Genomic DNA, 17,501 nt, shown 5'->3' with positions numbered 1-17,501 from the left:
CTCTCAACTCTGTCAAATTAGGACCTCCAGCTCTGCTGACCACGACCCTGCCTCACAAGTACGCGGTACAGCCACAAGGACTTGAGTAAGGATGAAAGGGACGAAAAGCTGCGGATGACTCTGCACCGGGGCGATGATGGCAGTTCATCCACGAAGCTGTTTACATCACGTTTGATTCAAACAAAAGTCAAATTTCATTTCTGGTACTTGAGAAAGACATCTGTTTTTGTTTTGTTTTTTTAAATTGAAACTTTCTTTAAATAATTTAAGTCACATTTAGGAAGTCTGATCTTTACCTGGTTGTTTCTTCACTTGACAACAGCGGAGTAACTTAACACTTGAACAGTGCATGTCTAGCATGCATCTCTCGTAATTCCAGTATCTACTGTGTGGTACGGTCCACTATTTCAATGCATTTTGTCATGATTACTGTTCTTCTGCTCCTTGATGTTTTAGTTAGTATAAGAATTCTGTAAATATTTAATGCTGTACAGTAATTTATTGATTTGCCTTTTTGCCGTCTGAACTTTTTAAGATGAATGAACCGCTGTTTGCTAAGGATTATGATATTTAAATGTAAGCTGCAAGACAAAGTAAAGCGCAATGTATAGCCTCCGTGTTTTATTTCAACTTTGGGAAATGCAGTCGGGAAAATAAAAACAAAAACGCGGTGCTGTTGAGTCACCACAGGGGGGCGCTGTTTCCGCCCTCTTCTTGCACATCACAATTCATCTCCGGTTCGTTTTCCGCATTGCCGCTGCATCGTCAAACGCTGTAAACATGGCGTCGGCCCTCAGTCGCCTCGTCAGGCTGTCTATCCTCAGAGCCCCCCGCAGATCCCCGCTGACCCCCTCCAGTGTACCGGGGAACACCGTGACAGCGTGCCGGACGGCCGTGTGCTTGTCGTCCGGTGCTATGCTCCCCAAACCCAGAAAGGTGAGTCTCATTTGCACGCAGTGTTACGAAATCAGATCCTCGGAAGGTGTAGTCTCACGAGCGCCGTTAAATAACGTTGTTGTTTCTGTGGTGGGGTGTGTGACACCGGGGAGCAGACCCCCTTCGGCCTTATCCGGATCGCCCTGATAGTGGTACCCTTCTTGTATGTGGGGACGCAGATCAGCAAGAACTTTGCCGCCCTCCTGGAGGAGCACGACATCTTCGTCCCCGAGGACGACGATGATGATGATTGAGGGGGTCTGGAAAGCTTCAGGTTAGCAGGTATCGCTGGCTGTCGCTGTGGGTGTGGCAGAGTGCACGCTCCCTGCTCCGTCTGTGTTGTACAGTGTTGTTCAGTACAGACTGAAATGTGGGAGTTACCATTGCAATTAAAAAAAATAACATGCTTCATTAAAAGGTACCTATTAAGATTCGTTTTCTATCATATATATGTGTACTATAATAGTGATGGATGCTTTTATGAAAAACACTGAGTAATCCATGCGAGTCAAAAAGAAGGAAAATCAATACATAGTCATTTTACAATCTTTGTGAGGGGTCACCAATCAGTACAATAGGCCCCCTTTGCTGTTGCCGACCAGGCTTTAAGATTGCTGCTCAGAGCTTCAGCTCTGTAATAAAAACATTACGCTCACATTAGCAGCTTGAATGCTTCTGTCTGCTTTATTTTTCTTCAGGCTTTTGCAGCAGTTCTTAAACATCTCATATTAAGATGTAACCGTTTACAGGCCTTTATAGTGTAAAAATAAATCAACACACTTTTTCTGCCCCTCACAGATTGTGTATTGTGTGACGATGACCACCGCCCAGCGTCAGTGAGCATCTCAGCAGATTAACACCTTGCCGGAGTTGCGTCTTTGTGCACTAGATTCAGGGTTTTTGCTGCCCCGGGCTGATCGTATTGTACTGTATTTGTCATTCACTACTCACATCTTACACATCGATACCAGAACACAATGATTTCAATAAAATTTAATTTTCTATCAACTGTTTAAAACACTTCATTGCATGAAATATGAAACTTGTTTGGAACAAAGCTGTTAAGTTATTCCCAGGAGCTGTTTCATGTCCAGTTTTATGGATTATACCTTCTTAAGGAGGACAAAATCCAGACTGTAAAATGTTATTTGTCCCTCTTACTGTTAGAGCTTTCGGCTCAGTTTTGGTCTGGAAATGTCAATTTTCCAAATACAAGATTAAAGCTTTTCATAGCAGCAGGAAAAAAATAATAATAAAACTGATGAAATCAATAATAATAATGAAGATTCAGCTCTCACATGCTTTTCCTACTGTCTGCAGTGAAAAAGCTTTATGTTGTTTGAAACAACCCGCTCACAACAGCATCTGCACGTTCAGTCATGGTGTGCTGATGGCTTTAATTGATCCAACTGACAATATCAATAATAAAAAGAGACTGAACTATAGATAGGTGATTGTTAAGTGTATATTTACAATAAAGAGAAACAGCTGTCAAATTGGACACAACCAAAAAACAGGTCACAGGGCAGGCCGAGAGCTGTACAGTTCATTGGTCGTGTCCCCGGTAGAATTTGGACAGGAAGTCGGTGGGGCGAGGTTCTTCAGACTCGTAGAAATAGCGCATTATGTGGGTCTTCTGCTTCCAGACGTGGATCGTTTCCTGAAGTTCCATTTTCCCCTTTAAATAGCACACACACACAAAAAACGGAGAACACCACAACACACCGTGAAGTAAACAACTCAGTGTGGCTCTAAGTTAGATTTAATCAGCAATCAGAGCCCTAAGAGACACTGCCTTGAGAAAAATCATATTTACTGTTTCTTGTCACAGGTGCTGCTTTTACCTTAATGACCAACATGTCGATCACACGGGGGTCGGTGATGTGCTTGTTCTTGTCAAACATCTCCCTAACTTTGTCTCTTCCTTGGCGTGTTGTGATGTCCAGCTGAAACATTGCGACTGCAGAGGAACAGACACAAACGGAGAGCCATTTTGGTTCTGCTACACACACTTTATCCAGGACATCATTCCTAAATGTTACTATTACAGCTGCATGAATTAAATCAATCTACAGCGGCTATTTGAAATAAAATTGTCCTACTGTCTTTGTTTTTGCAAAGTTGCCACTCATCATCATCATTATGCCATATTTGTTTTGCTACATCAGATCAGATGATCATCAGCATTTGGGTGTTAAACATAAGGAAATCACTCTGTTTGTAATTGATTGATTTTGAAGAGGTAAATAGTAATAATATCGTAATAACAAAATTCACTGAACAGAAAGCAAAATAGAAAAAAAATCACGTTGCAAGGAATAAATCTATACAGCGAACAATTTACATGTTCGAAAAGGTCTAAAGTACACATTTATTTAATCCTACTCCCTTAATGCTATTTAATAATTTACTCATCAGTGTTCCTCGATATAACATGTAATCAGACAATATACATAATTAACTATGTACTAGTCTGCACATAAAACAATATATATATTTAATTCCAAACTTGTACTGTTCCACATTTTTACACCGCATATGGATATAGGAAAATTGTTCTTTTAAAAATCCGAAGATTTAATGTACCCCTTAGATGTACACCTTAAATAAACATCTTAAAGGATCTGATGGGTAACCGTGTAAGTAACCACCTGCTAGGAGCCAAAACAAAGTGAATGCTGAACATGGAATTCTTGCTAACTACGGGTGTTACGAAGCTGCTTTACATATTATATTCAATAAAGTAACAGGTCTTCTGTAAGCATGAACCCACACAACAACGTAACACGAATATATGCACCTCTTTTCTTTTTTTAATCGATTCTGTATTTGTTTGTATGATTTAAGTTAAAATGTGTGGACATAAAGTACAGAGTACATAATCCTCGATGCAGCCTCATCTGCCTGGAGCCCAAAATGAACGCTAGCTAGAGTCAGTATCTAAAGGTTGCTTTGAAGTCATGAACTTCCCTTTACAGTTTAGATTAAACGGAAACATTACCATCTCTATCTGACACAAGAGAGGAGAGAGTCTTTAAAACGTTGTCATATTCAGGATCCTCTGTGCTAGCAGCTAATGTTAATTATTCTGCACCGCTCCATAGACGCGACCTTGACGCTCGCCTCGCTTCTTCCACACAGTTTACCCGCTACAGGGAGCACACGTACCTGTGTTGGGGACCTCCCGGTACCATGCTCGGTATAACTCCCGGACTCGGCGCTTAGCCTCGTCCAAATCACGGCTAAAAATCGGTTTAACGACTTTAGCAGCACCAGCTGCCGTCCGGGTCGCCGCTGTGGACGCCATAACTGCTACTGTTGCTATTTTCCGGTTTCATTAAATTAGTGCTGAAAGCGCTCTGCTGCCACCTAGAGGTACGGCTGGTTCAAGACACCGCTCACAAAATGAAGGGAACGCTTCATTACAGAATAACACAAAATTTGTTAAACTTCAGGGATATCAACCTGTCCAGTTAAGAAGCAGAAACCACTGTGGATCCGTTTCACTTGCTCTGGTGGAAAGAAAAGTAACAACAGGTCAAACTGGACAACCTCCTAAAAGATGGTTTTACAGGTCATTCCCAGAGACTCTTGCTGTGTGCCCCCCCCCAGAAAAAAAAAAACCCAACTGATTTTTCTCATGCTAGCATTATGATATGAGACCTGCAGTCCAGAGAGTCCATTTCATTCAGGATGGGACATGAAGGAGATATTAGTTAGTCTAAGGAGCTTGGAAAGAAAAGCGTCTGGACTTCTTTAAGTTGCTTGAAGACATTTCACCTCTCATCCGAGAAGCTTGTTCAGTTCTCATGCGAGATATTAGGCCCAAGAACCAGGACCAGGCCTGCTACTGGTGTGATGCTCAAAGAAGGGCATCACACCAGCATCAGGACGACTACCACTGCTCTATAAAGTGACCTACAGCTGACAACTTGTGTCCATATTTCTGACCAAATTGTGAGAAATAGATTCTGTGAGGGTGGCATGAAGGCCTGACAGCCTTTAGTGGGACCTGTACTCACATCTCCAACACCATGCAGGGGTTTTTTTTCTTTATGAAACGTATCCTTACATTAGATTAAGCACAGAAAAAAAAAAAAAAAAAAAAAAAAAAAAAGAACTGAAAAACACAAACGTCTGCAGGTTTTGGGCGGATAATCTTGCAGAAATGAAACGTACATTATGTGCTGTTGAACGTCTTTTATTGATTGCAAAAATGTTTATTTACAAAGATGACAAAGGCTCTACTGTACATTAAATATGAACACGTTTTTAAAAGTTAGATAATTCTTTTTATCGCAATACATACCGTCAATACAAAAAAACTGGCTCATTGATGCAACACCTGTCATTTGCTGTGATGGTGGCACACAGTATGCCAATAATGATCAGGAGAGACTGGAGGCTTGAGAGTTCTCAGCCATGGCTTAAAACTGAGGACATCTGTGATACGGGACAACATTCATTCAACAGCCTTTAAAAGCAACCAAAGAAAGCTGAGCTGAATCTGCTTCTGTACGATCACAGATCAACTTCCAATCCAGCCCCACCCCCTTAAACCGCCAAGGAATTAAACATTTTTTGCCGTTTTGTCCTGTTTTCATCCCAATAGAGATTTTTGAATTTTATATTCTCAAACCCGACAGAACATCAGCAAGTTTCCCAGTTCAAAAGAAAAAAAAAAATACAGCAAATACGTTTCTTAAGTACTGTGTGCCATTTTCACAAAGTAAACATGCCTCAAAAGCTGTAATACAGAAAACAGATGACAGCAGCTCTTCCGACCTTTGCCGTCTCAGGCAGCACATAGGGCCAATGAGAAGTTTATTCATCCAAAAATTAAAAAAGAAAAAGCTGATACAGTATGAAGTCTTTATCTACAATACCACATTTAAAAACAACAACAAAAAAGATACTCAATAAAGCTTTCCAGTTTTCAGACCAAGTGTGCACTCATACACACCGCTTCCACTCAAAACCAACAAAAGCCAAACTTAAAAAAAAAAAAAAATTAAAAGTGCAATTTTGTACATTATATATGGCCCAGTGTAACGTAACCAGCTAATGGCTACTCTATGCTGCTCATTAAGCTAGAGAGAGAAGGTTGCCTTCAAAGCTTTCTGACCTTTATGAAGCCTGGTGACATGGTTTAAGCAGTAACAACGTCCAAAGAGGTAGCAGGTTGTACTAAACTGATAGATGAAACACTGTTTTTCCCCAGGAGACTGGGCTTCAAAGCCAGATGTGATTTTACTGCAGATTTTGTTTAGTTTTTAAATATTGTTTTCAGATTTGAGTCACAGTTTTATGCATTGAAAGTACTTGGTTATATCAAGGAACAAAACTACTTGGAAAAAGGTCATACTTCAGGTTTAAATACGCTCTTTCACAACTATAACCACACAATAGAAAGCAACGAAGGCAAACTTCTCTCCTGTGCTCTTATTGGCAGAGTGATTAAAATTTAAGGCATTATCAAAGTCTCCACACAGCAGGGACTGTCCAGCAAAAACAGTAACCATCCTTTCGTTCTCCTAAACAACAAACAAACGAGAAAACATCTGTTCCATATCAGTCCGCACTGGTCACCATGTCTGACAGAGCTTTAGTACCAGAAGTATTCTCTCAGTGGTCCAGGCTGTTCCCCAGCTTTTGCCCCTCCTGCAGAGCAGCCATAGCCAGCTTCAAGTGCTCCTTTAGACTCTGAATCTCTCGCTCATTTCGGCCCTTCATCCCACTCAGTTCCTCTTGCAACTCTCCATATCGCTTACAGGCCAGCTGTTTTTCCTGTGGAGCAGAGTGACAGAAAATCTCTCAGGCTATCTCAGTGACATCACATCCACTGTGAAGGGAAAAAAACAAAAAAACATCTTGCATGCATGTTTTAAACTAGCTAAATTACTCATGATCTGCATTTTCTATGACAATGTTGGCATTCACCTATAGACTGTACATCAAAGATGACAGTGCTCTTCAGACCTAAAAAGTCAATATGTCTTCTACAGAGCATGGTGATTCATTTAGTAAATTTTGGTCCTCATTTGAGTAAAGAAAAAAAAAAAAACACCTTGGTACAAGTCGATCTGAGTAGGTACTAATGGTTGGAAACCTCTCGATGAGGGGGAAAGATTTGTACTCCCCAGAAAACCAACCAAAGTGGTTGGTAGCTGTTGCTAGGTGAAACTGGTCACAAAGAGGGTGCTGCCAAAAACCTCACTGAGATTGTTCTGAATGACAGCAGACTGCCGCAGTTGCCAAAAATGACAAGCCAAAAACTAACTTGTATTTGTAGACAAGTCACGGAGCAGCAGGGCGGAGATGCGCCCTGCTAACCCAGCTAGCATTTGATTAAAAGCTCTACCGTCTCATCTGAACACACCTTGTTTCAAAACACCAAAAAGGCAACAGCGAAAATCCAACACAATGGGAGGTCACAATAACTACTTGCATCTTTTATTTACAGCCTATTGGTAAATTCATGAAAAAAATCCACCCCTCAAACACACACACACACACACACACACACACACACACACACACACACACACACACACACACACACACTACCATGTTAAGGAACTGCAGCTCATTTCTTAGACAGCTGATCTCTTTCTGCAAGTACTGTATCTCGTTGTCTTTCATCCTGAGTAGAACCTGGGAAAAAAACAAAAAAATAAAAAACACATATTGTGGGCGTTTCCTTTAAATGACAAAACAGCCTGCACTGTAATTTATGTAGTTGTAGATAAGGGCCGGAACACCACTGTCATTTACTTGAGAGGCCAAAACGGTCAGGCTGAAGCATATTCTTGAATATTTCTGCAAACATTGACAGATTACCGTAGAGTCCAACTCAAACTCTGCATTCTCCAGTTGAATTTGGAGAGGTTTGTACTGCTGACATGTTTGCTGTGACCCAAATGCATAAATCATGCTAGATAATCTGCAGCTGTTACAGTGAACTATATTCACAGAGATTTATTTTTCACCCAAGGCCGAATGTACTGACGACAGAGAAATAGATTGTAGTGGAATTTACAGCTCGCTGGACTTTACTAAAGTAGTTTTTGCAAAGTCTAATCTTTGGCAATGTTCATTGTAAGCATCCACAAATTCAACAGTATAGATATGAGAGAAAATAATAAGTATAACAAGTACTCATTTGAATGCCTCATCTATGGCATCAGATTGACTACAAACAGGTATCTTTATGTAGCTGAGCACAACACACCCATAAAGCAGGCCATTTCTTAGGCTTGCTGTCAGTTATTGTTGTTCTTCTAAACTAATGCTGCAGCTCTCGGTGCAACTTGCAGATTTTCACAACCGTTTCACGCTGGTATTGCTTAAAAAAAAAAAAAAGTCCTAGCAGATACAGAAGTGCCTGGTATGCTTTCAGTTTCAGGTATACATTAAAGAGTTGTTACCTCTAGCTCGCAGGGCATCCTGTTTTTGTCCTCTGAGCCGTGATCTCTGATGGCAGATTGTATTCGTTTCATCTCCTCTGTCAAACGGGCCTTTAAGTCCTAAAGGAAAAAATTTGGCCTGTGTGATTTCAAGTAATGGCCGTTTGTTTGTAGAAATCTGCATACACATATTTAGTTGGGGGCTGTAAAGTGAATGCATCATTCTTCCCAGCTGAGTCTACTGCAGCTGACCCACCTGGTTCTCTTTCCTCAGTTGCTCCATGTCTCTCTCCTTGCGGCTGATTTCCCGTTCCCTCTCTGCGTTGTTCTGTTCAGCTCTGTTTAGCTCCAGACACTTCTGAGAGTAGCGCTCAGACAGTCCGGCCAGCTCTCTCTGCGAGGCCTGAGCTTCTGCCCTGCAGCAACACAAAGAAAACTGTGTTCACGTCGGGGCTTCGGTGAACCAAACCACTGATACAACAACTTCAATGCTGCCGTTTCACATCAAGTTTCTCTTTACTCTATTACACATCAGCAGCAGTTACACAAAACAATATATATTTCATATAAAAAAAAAAAAAAAAAAAAGAGTTGGACAACCCCTTTTTTCACATTATGAAAATATAACTAGAGTATAGTAGGTTTCCTTCGTGGTGCTCTTTTTTTCTTCATGACTTGAGTATTTCCTCCTGTGGTTTTAAAACCTCTTTGCTACTTATAACCAATGACCACAAAAATAAGGAAGAGCATGCAGAGGTAAAAAATGCAGTGTAGGCAACATAGTTAAGCCCTAAAATGCAGGTTCCAGCTGCAGCCACTGAGACAGTCTGTGTCAAAGGCCTGCGACGCTTACAAAAGAAAACTAATCCATGACCAAATTCTTCCGCATTCCTTAAGCGCCTGACAGGACCAAGAGGCGGCTGTGGTAATGGCCTTACTTCAACGAGTCTGCAAATTCAAACTTTTATTTAACAGAATACCCTTTTATGGCCACGTAGCTCCCACTCAAAAGCAAAAGGACATGTTCACATAAATTACCAATGAAGGCCGAGCTAAAAGGAAGGGTGCAGTGGAAGTTTAAGCCGCTTTCTGATCGTTTAACAAGTAAACAGGTTATGTAATCATCCGTCACATCATCATTGTCTCCATAAGTATCAGTGTGACCCCAGTACATCTTTAAGTCACTGGCAAAATCTGATCTAAAGTTACGTACTGATGCAGAGCTCGCAGAGTCTGTGAGTCCACCGCGCCGCTGCTCAGCCTCTTCACTTTCTCAACTTCTCTTTCCAGCTCCTCTTTGTGTTTCTTCTTCAAAGCCTCCATCACTGAAAAACAAACTCGAGTGTTACACAATGTTTTCTGTTGTAAGTGACATTATCACACCATAACTTTACTGAGAAGGGGAAAGTTATCAAGAAAGACTGAAAGCATGTTGAAAGCACGGTGAAAACATGTTTCACAGCCTTCAACTGCATTAAAACAGAAGGATGTATACAGGTAGACGTGGCATAATACAGTAGAAATCAATTCTACTAAGAACATTCACAGGCAGGCACTGCACATTATGTCTTTTACTACAAAAAATCATGGTCATTTATAGTAATGTCAGTAAAAGTTTAAATTAAACCTGTAAAAGTTTAGTTTAACAGCGGCTATTGCTTCAGAATTTAGCAGTTAATATGTGGCTGATGTGCTTTTTGACTGACCTCGCGCTGTGTCCTGGGCCTCCTGCAGCAGCAGCCTGTCCTTCTGGGCCTCCAGCTCCTTGACTTGGCGGTCGTGTTGCTTCTGCAGCTCTTCCAGGGCCTGCCGATGAGCACGCTCCATGGCCAACAGGCTGCGGCTGCAGGGTGCCTCAGGGCCACAGCCACCCCGCACACCTCCTCCGCCGCCTTCCCCTCCCTTCCGCTGTAGTTGCTCGACCTGCTGCCTCAGTGACGCCACCTGAGAGAAGAAAAAGGCGGAGGTAAAGCCTACTGAAAGCTGGTGGAGAAAGCTGATCAATGTGCCATTTTACTGCAACACACATTTGAGTCATTTCTTTCCTACAGGCAGTCCAATGACACCAACACTTACTCCAGAGCTACCTTGGGCTTGACCTTTAACCCTATTCACTGCTGAATTTATGAAGTTGGTCTAACAGGGTTTAAGTTTAAGAAAAACCATTCAACTCTCTTTATATATAAACAAAACTGTAATTCAAGATTAAATATGCTGGGATTCTCTGTGCTTATAAATCATAGTAAGGTGTGTCAGGTATAGACAGCCTTAGGATTTGGAAATGCAAACGATTCAAAACAAAGTCCACATCACACACAGACCAAAAGCAGGCATGAGTTTCAGCAGTATTTTTCCAGTTTACTATCTGGGTCCTTCTCAATCCCACACCGTCCGTTTGAATCATGTGCTTCATCTTATTTAAGATGGAAAACACTGCTGAAAAGCATCCGAAAGCAGTGGAAAACGATAAGAAGTGTTTACTTCATCCATAGCGATGAAGAGTTAATTTGCATTTTATGTCATGTGCAAATTGGAAAATCATCTCCACGCACTACCTCCCTCTGCAGCGCCTCATTGGCTGTCTGGCCGGAAGCACGTGATCCCACTGATGGTAAGGAGCTCATCTCCTTTAAGGGCATCTGTTCAAACTCTGTCCACTTCTTCTCGATTTCCTCCTCCATGCGTAGCTTTTGGTTTGATCCGGTGCCCTTCCTGGACAGCACGGCATCCCACTGGCTGCTTGTGTTCTTCTCCTCCTGCCTTTGGCTGTGCTCTCTCCCCTGCCCCTCTCCTGCTTCTCTCTGACTGGCAAGACGAAGGCTAGAAGAGGCGGGAACAGGGGATAGCTCAACGTAGTCAAACCTACGATGAGAAGATGGGGTGGAGGCCGGGACATCTGACTGAGCTTCACCATGGCGCGATGTCGGTCGACGAGAGGACAGCAAAACGCGATCGTGGGAGTTTTCCTTGTCGCTGTCGGGTAATCTAGAGAAGTTTAAAAGAAAATTAAAAAAAAAAATTATACATAATGGAAAAAGAAAATCAATAAATCAAATTTAAAACAGCAGAGATTAATCAGGACTGAACATTGCTCTACAGCATGAACACTCACATGAACACAGCTGCTGGTGAGTCATTACACAAGCAGAACATTAATAATCCAAATAATTACGCTTTGACTCATTTTGAACCATCACAGCAGAAAGTGACTTGTCAGGTTGCTGGTACATGTACAGACTCTTGTGTGGTCAACAGAAAATGTCCAAGAATGTGATGCAAGCAACTCTTGAATTTAGTGTAAGCTAGCACTTCAGCCCAGCCTTCTTAGATGTTGCCCTTCAAGGCAAGAGGTTGTAAGCAACACTAAGAGTTTATTAGATGTTTAGCTTTTAAATAAATCCATTTTTATATGGTTACTATGACAAACACCTCCCACAAGTTGCTCAAGAACAAAGTACTTTTTGAAATGTCAAAATACTTCATGTTGGACAGTGTGTGGGAGACATTTTGGGTCTTTATGGAGTTTCTTTGTAAGTCTATCTGCCTGTGATCAGGCAGAACAGTGACAAGTTACAAGATATATGCATTCCTGTGGTTTGGCCATATGTATTCCCCAGAATACCACCTCTGTAAAAACGAGTGGAAGAAAGAGATTCTCTTTTTTGAAACTATCTAACTATTCTGATTCTAGGAGCCACCCCTGTGTGTCTAATCATAACTACATTTTGCCATAATTACACACAAACTTATAGTTCAAAACATTATTGTCCAGACTGTATGGCATGTTTTTACCTGATAATAAACACTCTTTTTATTTTAATGTTAATGTTAACATGTCTGCTCATAATTACTGTGTGATGTCAGGAGAGCTGCTGGGCCGAATACACTTCTTTAAAACCTCTATCCAGTTCCGCCTGATCCCAGCTGTCATGGCAGACAGCATGAATGCAGCCTCCCGTGTCTGAAACACAAAAGAAATATAGGTTATGGAAACAAAAAAGAAAAAGAAAAATTATGTAATAGGGTTGGGATGAGGAAAAACTGAAAGAGATATACAGAGAGAGAGGTGGAAGAGATAGTGACAGAGATGTAAGACGTGATTAGTAAGAAAACACAGCAGGAACTGTTGAGCGGGTATGGAACTGATAAGGAAGATGAGAATGGGTGGATATAAAGATGAAAAACAGTCACAGTCTACAAAAGGTGCCAAAAACAGTCACCTGTATCTGAAACCCATAGTTCTTCTCCACATCAAATTCTGACACATTGACACAGGATTTTAGGTCAATCTCTCCATCCAAGTCATCTTTCTGTACATAAACCACAGGAACATGGTTTGCATACTTCTCTTACAATTTCATATTCTCATTATAAAAAAACAAAAAACAAAAACTAGACTGCATATAAAAGATGGACATAATCACTATAATGTCATGCACTGGTTGACCAAGTCCACTTTTAGGCCTCAAGCTGAGCATTTTCACAACCTTACAGGGGTGAACCTGACTGAAAAACCACAGCCCACCCATATGGCAGTGACATGTTGACCACCATGCATCACTTTTTGAGTCTAATGGAACCATATTTTAGAAAGAGGACATTATACTGTATTTAATGACACTTAAAACAAGTGAGCAGGACCATTAACCCTTTAGAAAAACATTTAATGAGGTCATAAATCAAGTGAGCAGTAGTGTCATTTCTATAGACTTCTATTTCCAGCCATATGATCGCCCAACTGCTGCAGAATGCAAGATTAAAGCAATTCTAACATTAGCTCTTCTTTTCTGACCAATAAGCTTTGTCCATCTTTTATACAGTCTGCATAAATAATGCAAGTTTGCTTCAATACATACCTCCTCTGCAGTGGAGTCCCTGTAATACTTGAGTCCTGCATCAGTCAGAACAAACCAATGCTTCTTCCACTAAAGAAACAAAGACTGAATTACTGGAAGCAGCAACTCTAAAAGGCCAAATATGTAGACAAGTAAAAAAGAAGATTTTCAGTCCTCTATGCAGTCCAGTTGAAAATTAAGTACTTCCTATTCGATAGCTTGTAGAACCACCTTTAGCAGGAACAATTCGAATAATTTTTTGTTTCACTTTATCAGTCTCTTACATCTTTGTGGAGGAATTTGGCCCACTCTTCTTTACAACATTGCTTCCGTGCACTAAGGTTTGTGCACATTTTTTTATGCATAACTTTCTGAAGGTCCTGGCTTAGCTCTGAACCTTGACTGGGCAATATCAGCACCTTGATTCCTTCTTTTTCAGCCACTCTGTAGTACATTTGCTGCTGTGCTTGGGATCGTTGCACTGTTGCACGACCCAATTACATCCAAGCTTTAGCTGTCAGACAGGTGGTCTCATAAGTGACTGTAGAATACTTTGGTATGCATAAGAATCGTGCTTAACAGTTGGTCTGAGGTGTTTGCGCTGATGCGCTGAGTTTGGTTTTCTTCAAACATGTCGGTGTATATTAGGCCTAAACATCTCCACTTTGGTCTCGACTGTCCAAAGGACATTGCTCCAGACGTCTTGTAGTTTGTTCAGATCCAACTTTGTAAACCTACGTCTAGAGCAGAAAATTACCAAAACTTCTATTTTTTAGATACGCTCACACTTGCTGATGATCAATAAATCAAGGCAAACATTTGAATGGAAGCAATCAGGGTGTACTTAGTTTTTCACATGACTGCATTCCTTTGAAAACTCTTTTTCACATGGCTTGAAAACACAACAACATAACACGCCATCTAAGACTGTATCAGAATTATTATTATGTTCTATTTTTTTTTTGAGCGAGCCTGGTCTGTAAAAGCTGAGACAAACACGAGTGGAACAGGAAGCATGCATGTGTGAAGCGAGAAGCTCTCTCACCCACCCAAGCGTTTCATTCAAACAGAGGACACACCTGTTATGCCTCAAGCCACCAAGCTATTAACATGATAACAAAGATAACCTGCTGCTATCGCCTTACAAACAGCCTCTCTCATTAGGAACGAGTGATGCTGGGAAGAGGCTAGGAAAGGAGAAGGAGTGACAGGAGGATATGACTTGGCTGCACTTTACCTCCCCCCTCTCGTCCAGTTTTGACATCCATCCCTTTTTGAAGTTCAGGAGGTCGGGCTGTGAAGCAGAACAAAGTCAAAGTCGCCAAAGAAAATGCAACAAAAGTTCAACGCTTTTTAACGAAGGAAGAAAAAGTGAAAGTGAACAAACAGAAAGAACGAACTAGGGTGGACAAACCACACAACCCCATATTAAAGAGCGGGTAGCGTAGTATAATTACAACAACATTTATGTTATGAGCAGCAGCTACATCACTACAGGTTTATGTTATCATTGTACATAAAGACCAGAGACTCCTGCCTTATTTTGCCACAGAGGCCATAATTTGGTTTCCAGTGTGAAGAAGTGATAGGCCAAATCAGTTAAAGCAGTTTATATTATATTACATCCTCTACTGCTTTACATTTAACAAGATGGTAAAGCAGACAGTATTGAGCTCACTCAACAATCTATATACATCAACAGCACTGTGTTTACGTAACAGGGTGCTGCTCTATTGCACTGCAGCAGGTCTGCTTTAGCTTCAAACACGATGACAGGAAGAGGAAAACATGTGCTAGGTACCTCAAAAGATGAGGTGATCCCAGATTAGAAGATTAGCCAGCAGCTTCTTTTTTCTTCCTTTTTCCAAGCAATACACTCCTCACTTGGCTTATCTCTCACTCACCAACAAGTACATTCCTCGCTTTTTAAATCTGTCTGCATTTGTCAGCTCATCTCCAACTGGCATCTCGCTCCCCACGACTTTCCACTCTTTTTTTACTTTGTTCTTCTCCCATCTGTTTGCAAGTCTGTACGCTTAATATAATTTCTCTCGTCTGTCCTGTCATCTTTAACTACCCCTTTTCTGTATTTATGTTCCATTATGTACTTGCATTCTTGCAAGCCATGGTACCGCCCACTTTCTCTCTGTTTGAGCCAGTTAATATATGCCACTGATCTCCTTTAATCTAACAATGATACAGTCTGATGACTCCCAACAACAGAGTATAACAGGAATAATGTAGGGAGAAACCCCAGGTTTCCTTTTATTCTTAATTTAATTAAGTTGAGCTCTTTAACTGAGAAGCATTGTTGGGTGTAGACACACACACAGTCGAGCATCATATTTAGACCATATTTAGAGCTCTTTTAATGTATTTTACTTTCTTTTCCCCAGACTTATTTTTTCCCCACAGAGAGCATTTTGTTTTTTTAAATTCTGTTCCTCATTTAGGTGTAATTGCACCTTACTGTGCTATTTTCTCTGTTTATTTTATTGAGCTACTGTATTTAAGCTCTGTTGTTATAGGTTTTGTTTAAGAAAAACAATCGAACTAAACATGGCTTTAAATCCATAATGAACACTGATTGTATGCCTTGAAAAAACAAAAAAGACAAGTCTAAAATACAACAGAAAGTTATCTGTCAAACCTTATTACAAATTATTCACATCATGTCAAAACATGCCCATGAGCAGAAACAGGAAGCAGATGGTTGACGTAGAAAAACGGACACCTGTTAAGCAGTAAACCCTTATACTATCAGAACCGTGACCTTGCTTGAAAAGGTCATAAACTGAAGAAGGGAAAACAGTCAAATGAACAGACAACATCACTTCTTTTCATCTCCCGTTTCCTGTCACTATAAAGACGTATTGTCTGGTGAGCTTTGTCCTTAAGGTTAAACAGGTTTCACCTTTTTTTCTTATTGTTAATGAGAGTGTCCCGGTATACAGTACACTCATTCTAAGGCCAACTCCTAAATTACTATTGTTTGGACAGCCAGTACTTCTAGGTTATTAAAAAACACCTGCCAGCTTGCAACCAGAGGACATGTGTCACAGCTGGCTATAAAAAAAAGGCACACACAGTTCAAGCTACAAGCTAGTGCCAGTTACTGTAAACAGTAGCAGTAGGGTAAAAGGGGAGGAAACTACACCACGCTTTGAAACCAGTGTCAAGTATTTCGTTTCGACAGCAGTTACTTTACTTGTTTTTCTCCATACGAACCACAAATAAAACTAAACGAATAAAAGTCACTTCTAAGCTAGCGGTAACTTCATGTACACACCCCTCGAAGTCAAACAAACGCTCGCCACATTAAAACTAGCTAGCTTTGTAAAGCTAATATACGTTAACATCTATGATAAACTAGCTAAACACTTTAACCCAACCGAGCCGAGTGAACGGCTAGCCGAGAGGCTTCGTTTGAAAAGTAGAGGTTCAGGAAGACGTGACAAGCAGGAAAAACAAAGTGTTTTCAAAGTACAGCCGTACAGTGAAGGAGGGTGCCGCTTACCGTCATGATAACAGGATCCGGGGAGGGTGAGATAAAGACAAAAGTACTGTTACCGCACAAGCTTAATTAGCTATTTTAAAAAAAAATCACCTTACTTTATCGCAGGAAAAGTTAAGATGAAACCCCGCCATTCATACCCATGTTAACCCAATCAAGCGAACCGCCAGCGTCCCGAGCACGTACCCCGCCTCGTTAAGGGGAGAGTGCGTCCATGTCGCTGCACGCGGACGAGTTTTTCGCGTTTTAAAAACAACAGCAAAAACAATTTTTCAACTTTGTGACAAGTGGAGCGGAGCTAATGTAGCGCTTCAGCCCTGCTGCCTGTTTGCTCGCTGCTCTCGCTCTCTGTCTGTCTGTCACTTCCTGGGCGGGTCCGCGAAGATCTGTTCAGAAAACAAGCCTACCACCTACTCCGTCGCCCCCACCACCCCCAAAAAACTGCCTGGCTATGAAAAGGGGTCCGGGGAGCTCCTGCGGGGGAGAAAGTGGGGATTAATCTGAGTCTCCCTGGAATCTCCCATGGAAAATTTTACCCTCCTTATTGACTGAAGCCATACAGGTATTCCCAACAAGATAAGATATGGAGGGGGGAAAAAAGTCTGTCAATCTAAAGTCCTAGTCTGCAAATACAAAATCCTGACATTCCCTGGCTTAGACAAGCTTTCTCTTCTAAACTCTCAAAAAAGACTTGCCACATTTTCCCGTCTGAAAATCTCTTGCACATAAAGTGGCACCCCCACCCTCTACCAAAAGCCTCTCTTGTAGCTATTGGTTTCAGTTCAGGAATTTCAACACATGCCCCAGCAG

The 17,501-nt window shown here is 41.2% G+C and overlaps 3 protein-coding genes across 4 annotated transcripts; 1 reads left to right on the top strand and 2 right to left on the bottom strand.

Moving 5' to 3' along the window:
• The first annotated feature begins 728 nt into the window (after positions 1 to 728).
• On the top strand, positions 729 to 1,944 carry smdt1a (single-pass membrane protein with aspartate-rich tail 1a). 2 transcript variants are annotated; one of them, XM_080906008.1, is made up of 3 exons: positions 729 to 936; positions 1,053 to 1,210; positions 1,735 to 1,944. In XM_080906008.1, the coding sequence occupies exons 1-2, from the start codon at positions 781 to 783 to the stop codon at positions 1,188 to 1,190; spliced, it is 294 nt and encodes a 97-aa protein (XP_080762134.1). In that variant the 5' UTR covers positions 729 to 780; the 3' UTR covers positions 1,191 to 1,210; positions 1,735 to 1,944. The 2 variants fall into 2 exon arrangements, with proteins under 2 accessions (XP_080762134.1, XP_080762133.1); XM_080906007.1 differs by having other exon boundaries at positions 1,053 to 1,218.
• A 439-nt stretch (positions 1,945 to 2,383) lies between these two features.
• ndufa6 (NADH:ubiquinone oxidoreductase subunit A6) lies at positions 2,384 to 4,267 on the bottom strand. The gene is made up of 3 exons (XM_080906003.1): positions 4,105 to 4,267; positions 2,781 to 2,896; positions 2,384 to 2,614 (listed from the first exon to the last, which is right to left on the bottom strand). The coding sequence occupies exons 1-3, from the start codon at positions 4,241 to 4,243 to the stop codon at positions 2,483 to 2,485; spliced, it is 387 nt and encodes a 128-aa protein (XP_080762129.1). The 5' UTR covers positions 4,244 to 4,267; the 3' UTR covers positions 2,384 to 2,482.
• Positions 4,268 to 5,124: 857 nt separating this feature from the next.
• On the bottom strand, positions 5,125 to 17,044 carry triobpb (TRIO and F-actin binding protein b). Its single transcript, XM_080905760.1, has 12 exons — positions 16,695 to 17,044; positions 14,415 to 14,471; positions 13,199 to 13,267; positions 12,563 to 12,652; positions 12,194 to 12,303; positions 10,898 to 11,327; positions 10,049 to 10,286; positions 9,556 to 9,667; positions 8,599 to 8,758; positions 8,364 to 8,462; positions 7,504 to 7,590; positions 5,125 to 6,723 (listed from the first exon to the last, which is right to left on the bottom strand). The coding sequence occupies exons 1-12, from the start codon at positions 16,698 to 16,700 to the stop codon at positions 6,562 to 6,564; spliced, it is 1,620 nt and encodes a 539-aa protein (XP_080761886.1). The 5' UTR covers positions 16,701 to 17,044; the 3' UTR covers positions 5,125 to 6,561.
• Between the last annotated feature and the right edge of the window lie 457 nt (positions 17,045 to 17,501).

This window comes from Rhamphochromis sp. 'chilingali' (genome assembly GCF_963969265.1).
Source record: "Rhamphochromis sp. 'chilingali' genome assembly, chromosome: 15".
Classification (NCBI taxonomy): Eukaryota; Metazoa; Chordata; class Actinopteri; order Cichliformes; family Cichlidae; genus Rhamphochromis; species Rhamphochromis sp. 'chilingali'.
This window is presented reverse-complemented; position numbering and strand designations above follow the sequence as displayed.

What these genes read in the sequence shown, in the direction of transcription:
- smdt1a (XM_080906008.1), top strand. Translation starts at nt 781, where the DNA reads ATGGCGTCGGCCCTCAGTCGCCTCGTCAGGCTGTCTATCCTCAGAGCC. An exon ending in TGCTCCCCAAACCCAGAAAG is followed by an intron (nt 937 to 1,052) that starts GTGAGTCTCATT and finishes ACCGGGGAGCAG; the next exon opens with ACCCCCTTCGGCCTTATCCG.
- ndufa6 (XM_080906003.1), bottom strand. Translation starts at nt 4,243, where the DNA reads ATGGCGTCCACAGCGGCGACCCGGACGGCAGCTGGTGCTGCTAAAGTC. An exon ending in CCGGGAGGTCCCCAACACAG is followed by an intron (nt 2,897 to 4,104) that starts GTACGTGTGCTC and finishes GTTCCTCTGCAG; the next exon opens with TCGCAATGTTTCAGCTGGAC. An exon ending in TCGACATGTTGGTCATTAAG is followed by an intron (nt 2,615 to 2,780) that starts GTAAAAGCAGCA and finishes TGCTATTTAAAG; the next exon opens with GGGAAAATGGAACTTCAGGA.
- triobpb (XM_080905760.1), bottom strand. An exon ending in ACTATGGGTTTCAGATACAG is followed by an intron (nt 12,304 to 12,562) that starts GTGACTGTTTTT and finishes TTTGTGTTTCAG; the next exon opens with ACACGGGAGGCTGCATTCAT. An exon ending in GGCCCAGGACACAGCGCGAG is followed by an intron (nt 9,668 to 10,048) that starts GTCAGTCAAAAA and finishes TTTGTTTTTCAG; the next exon opens with TGATGGAGGCTTTGAAGAAG.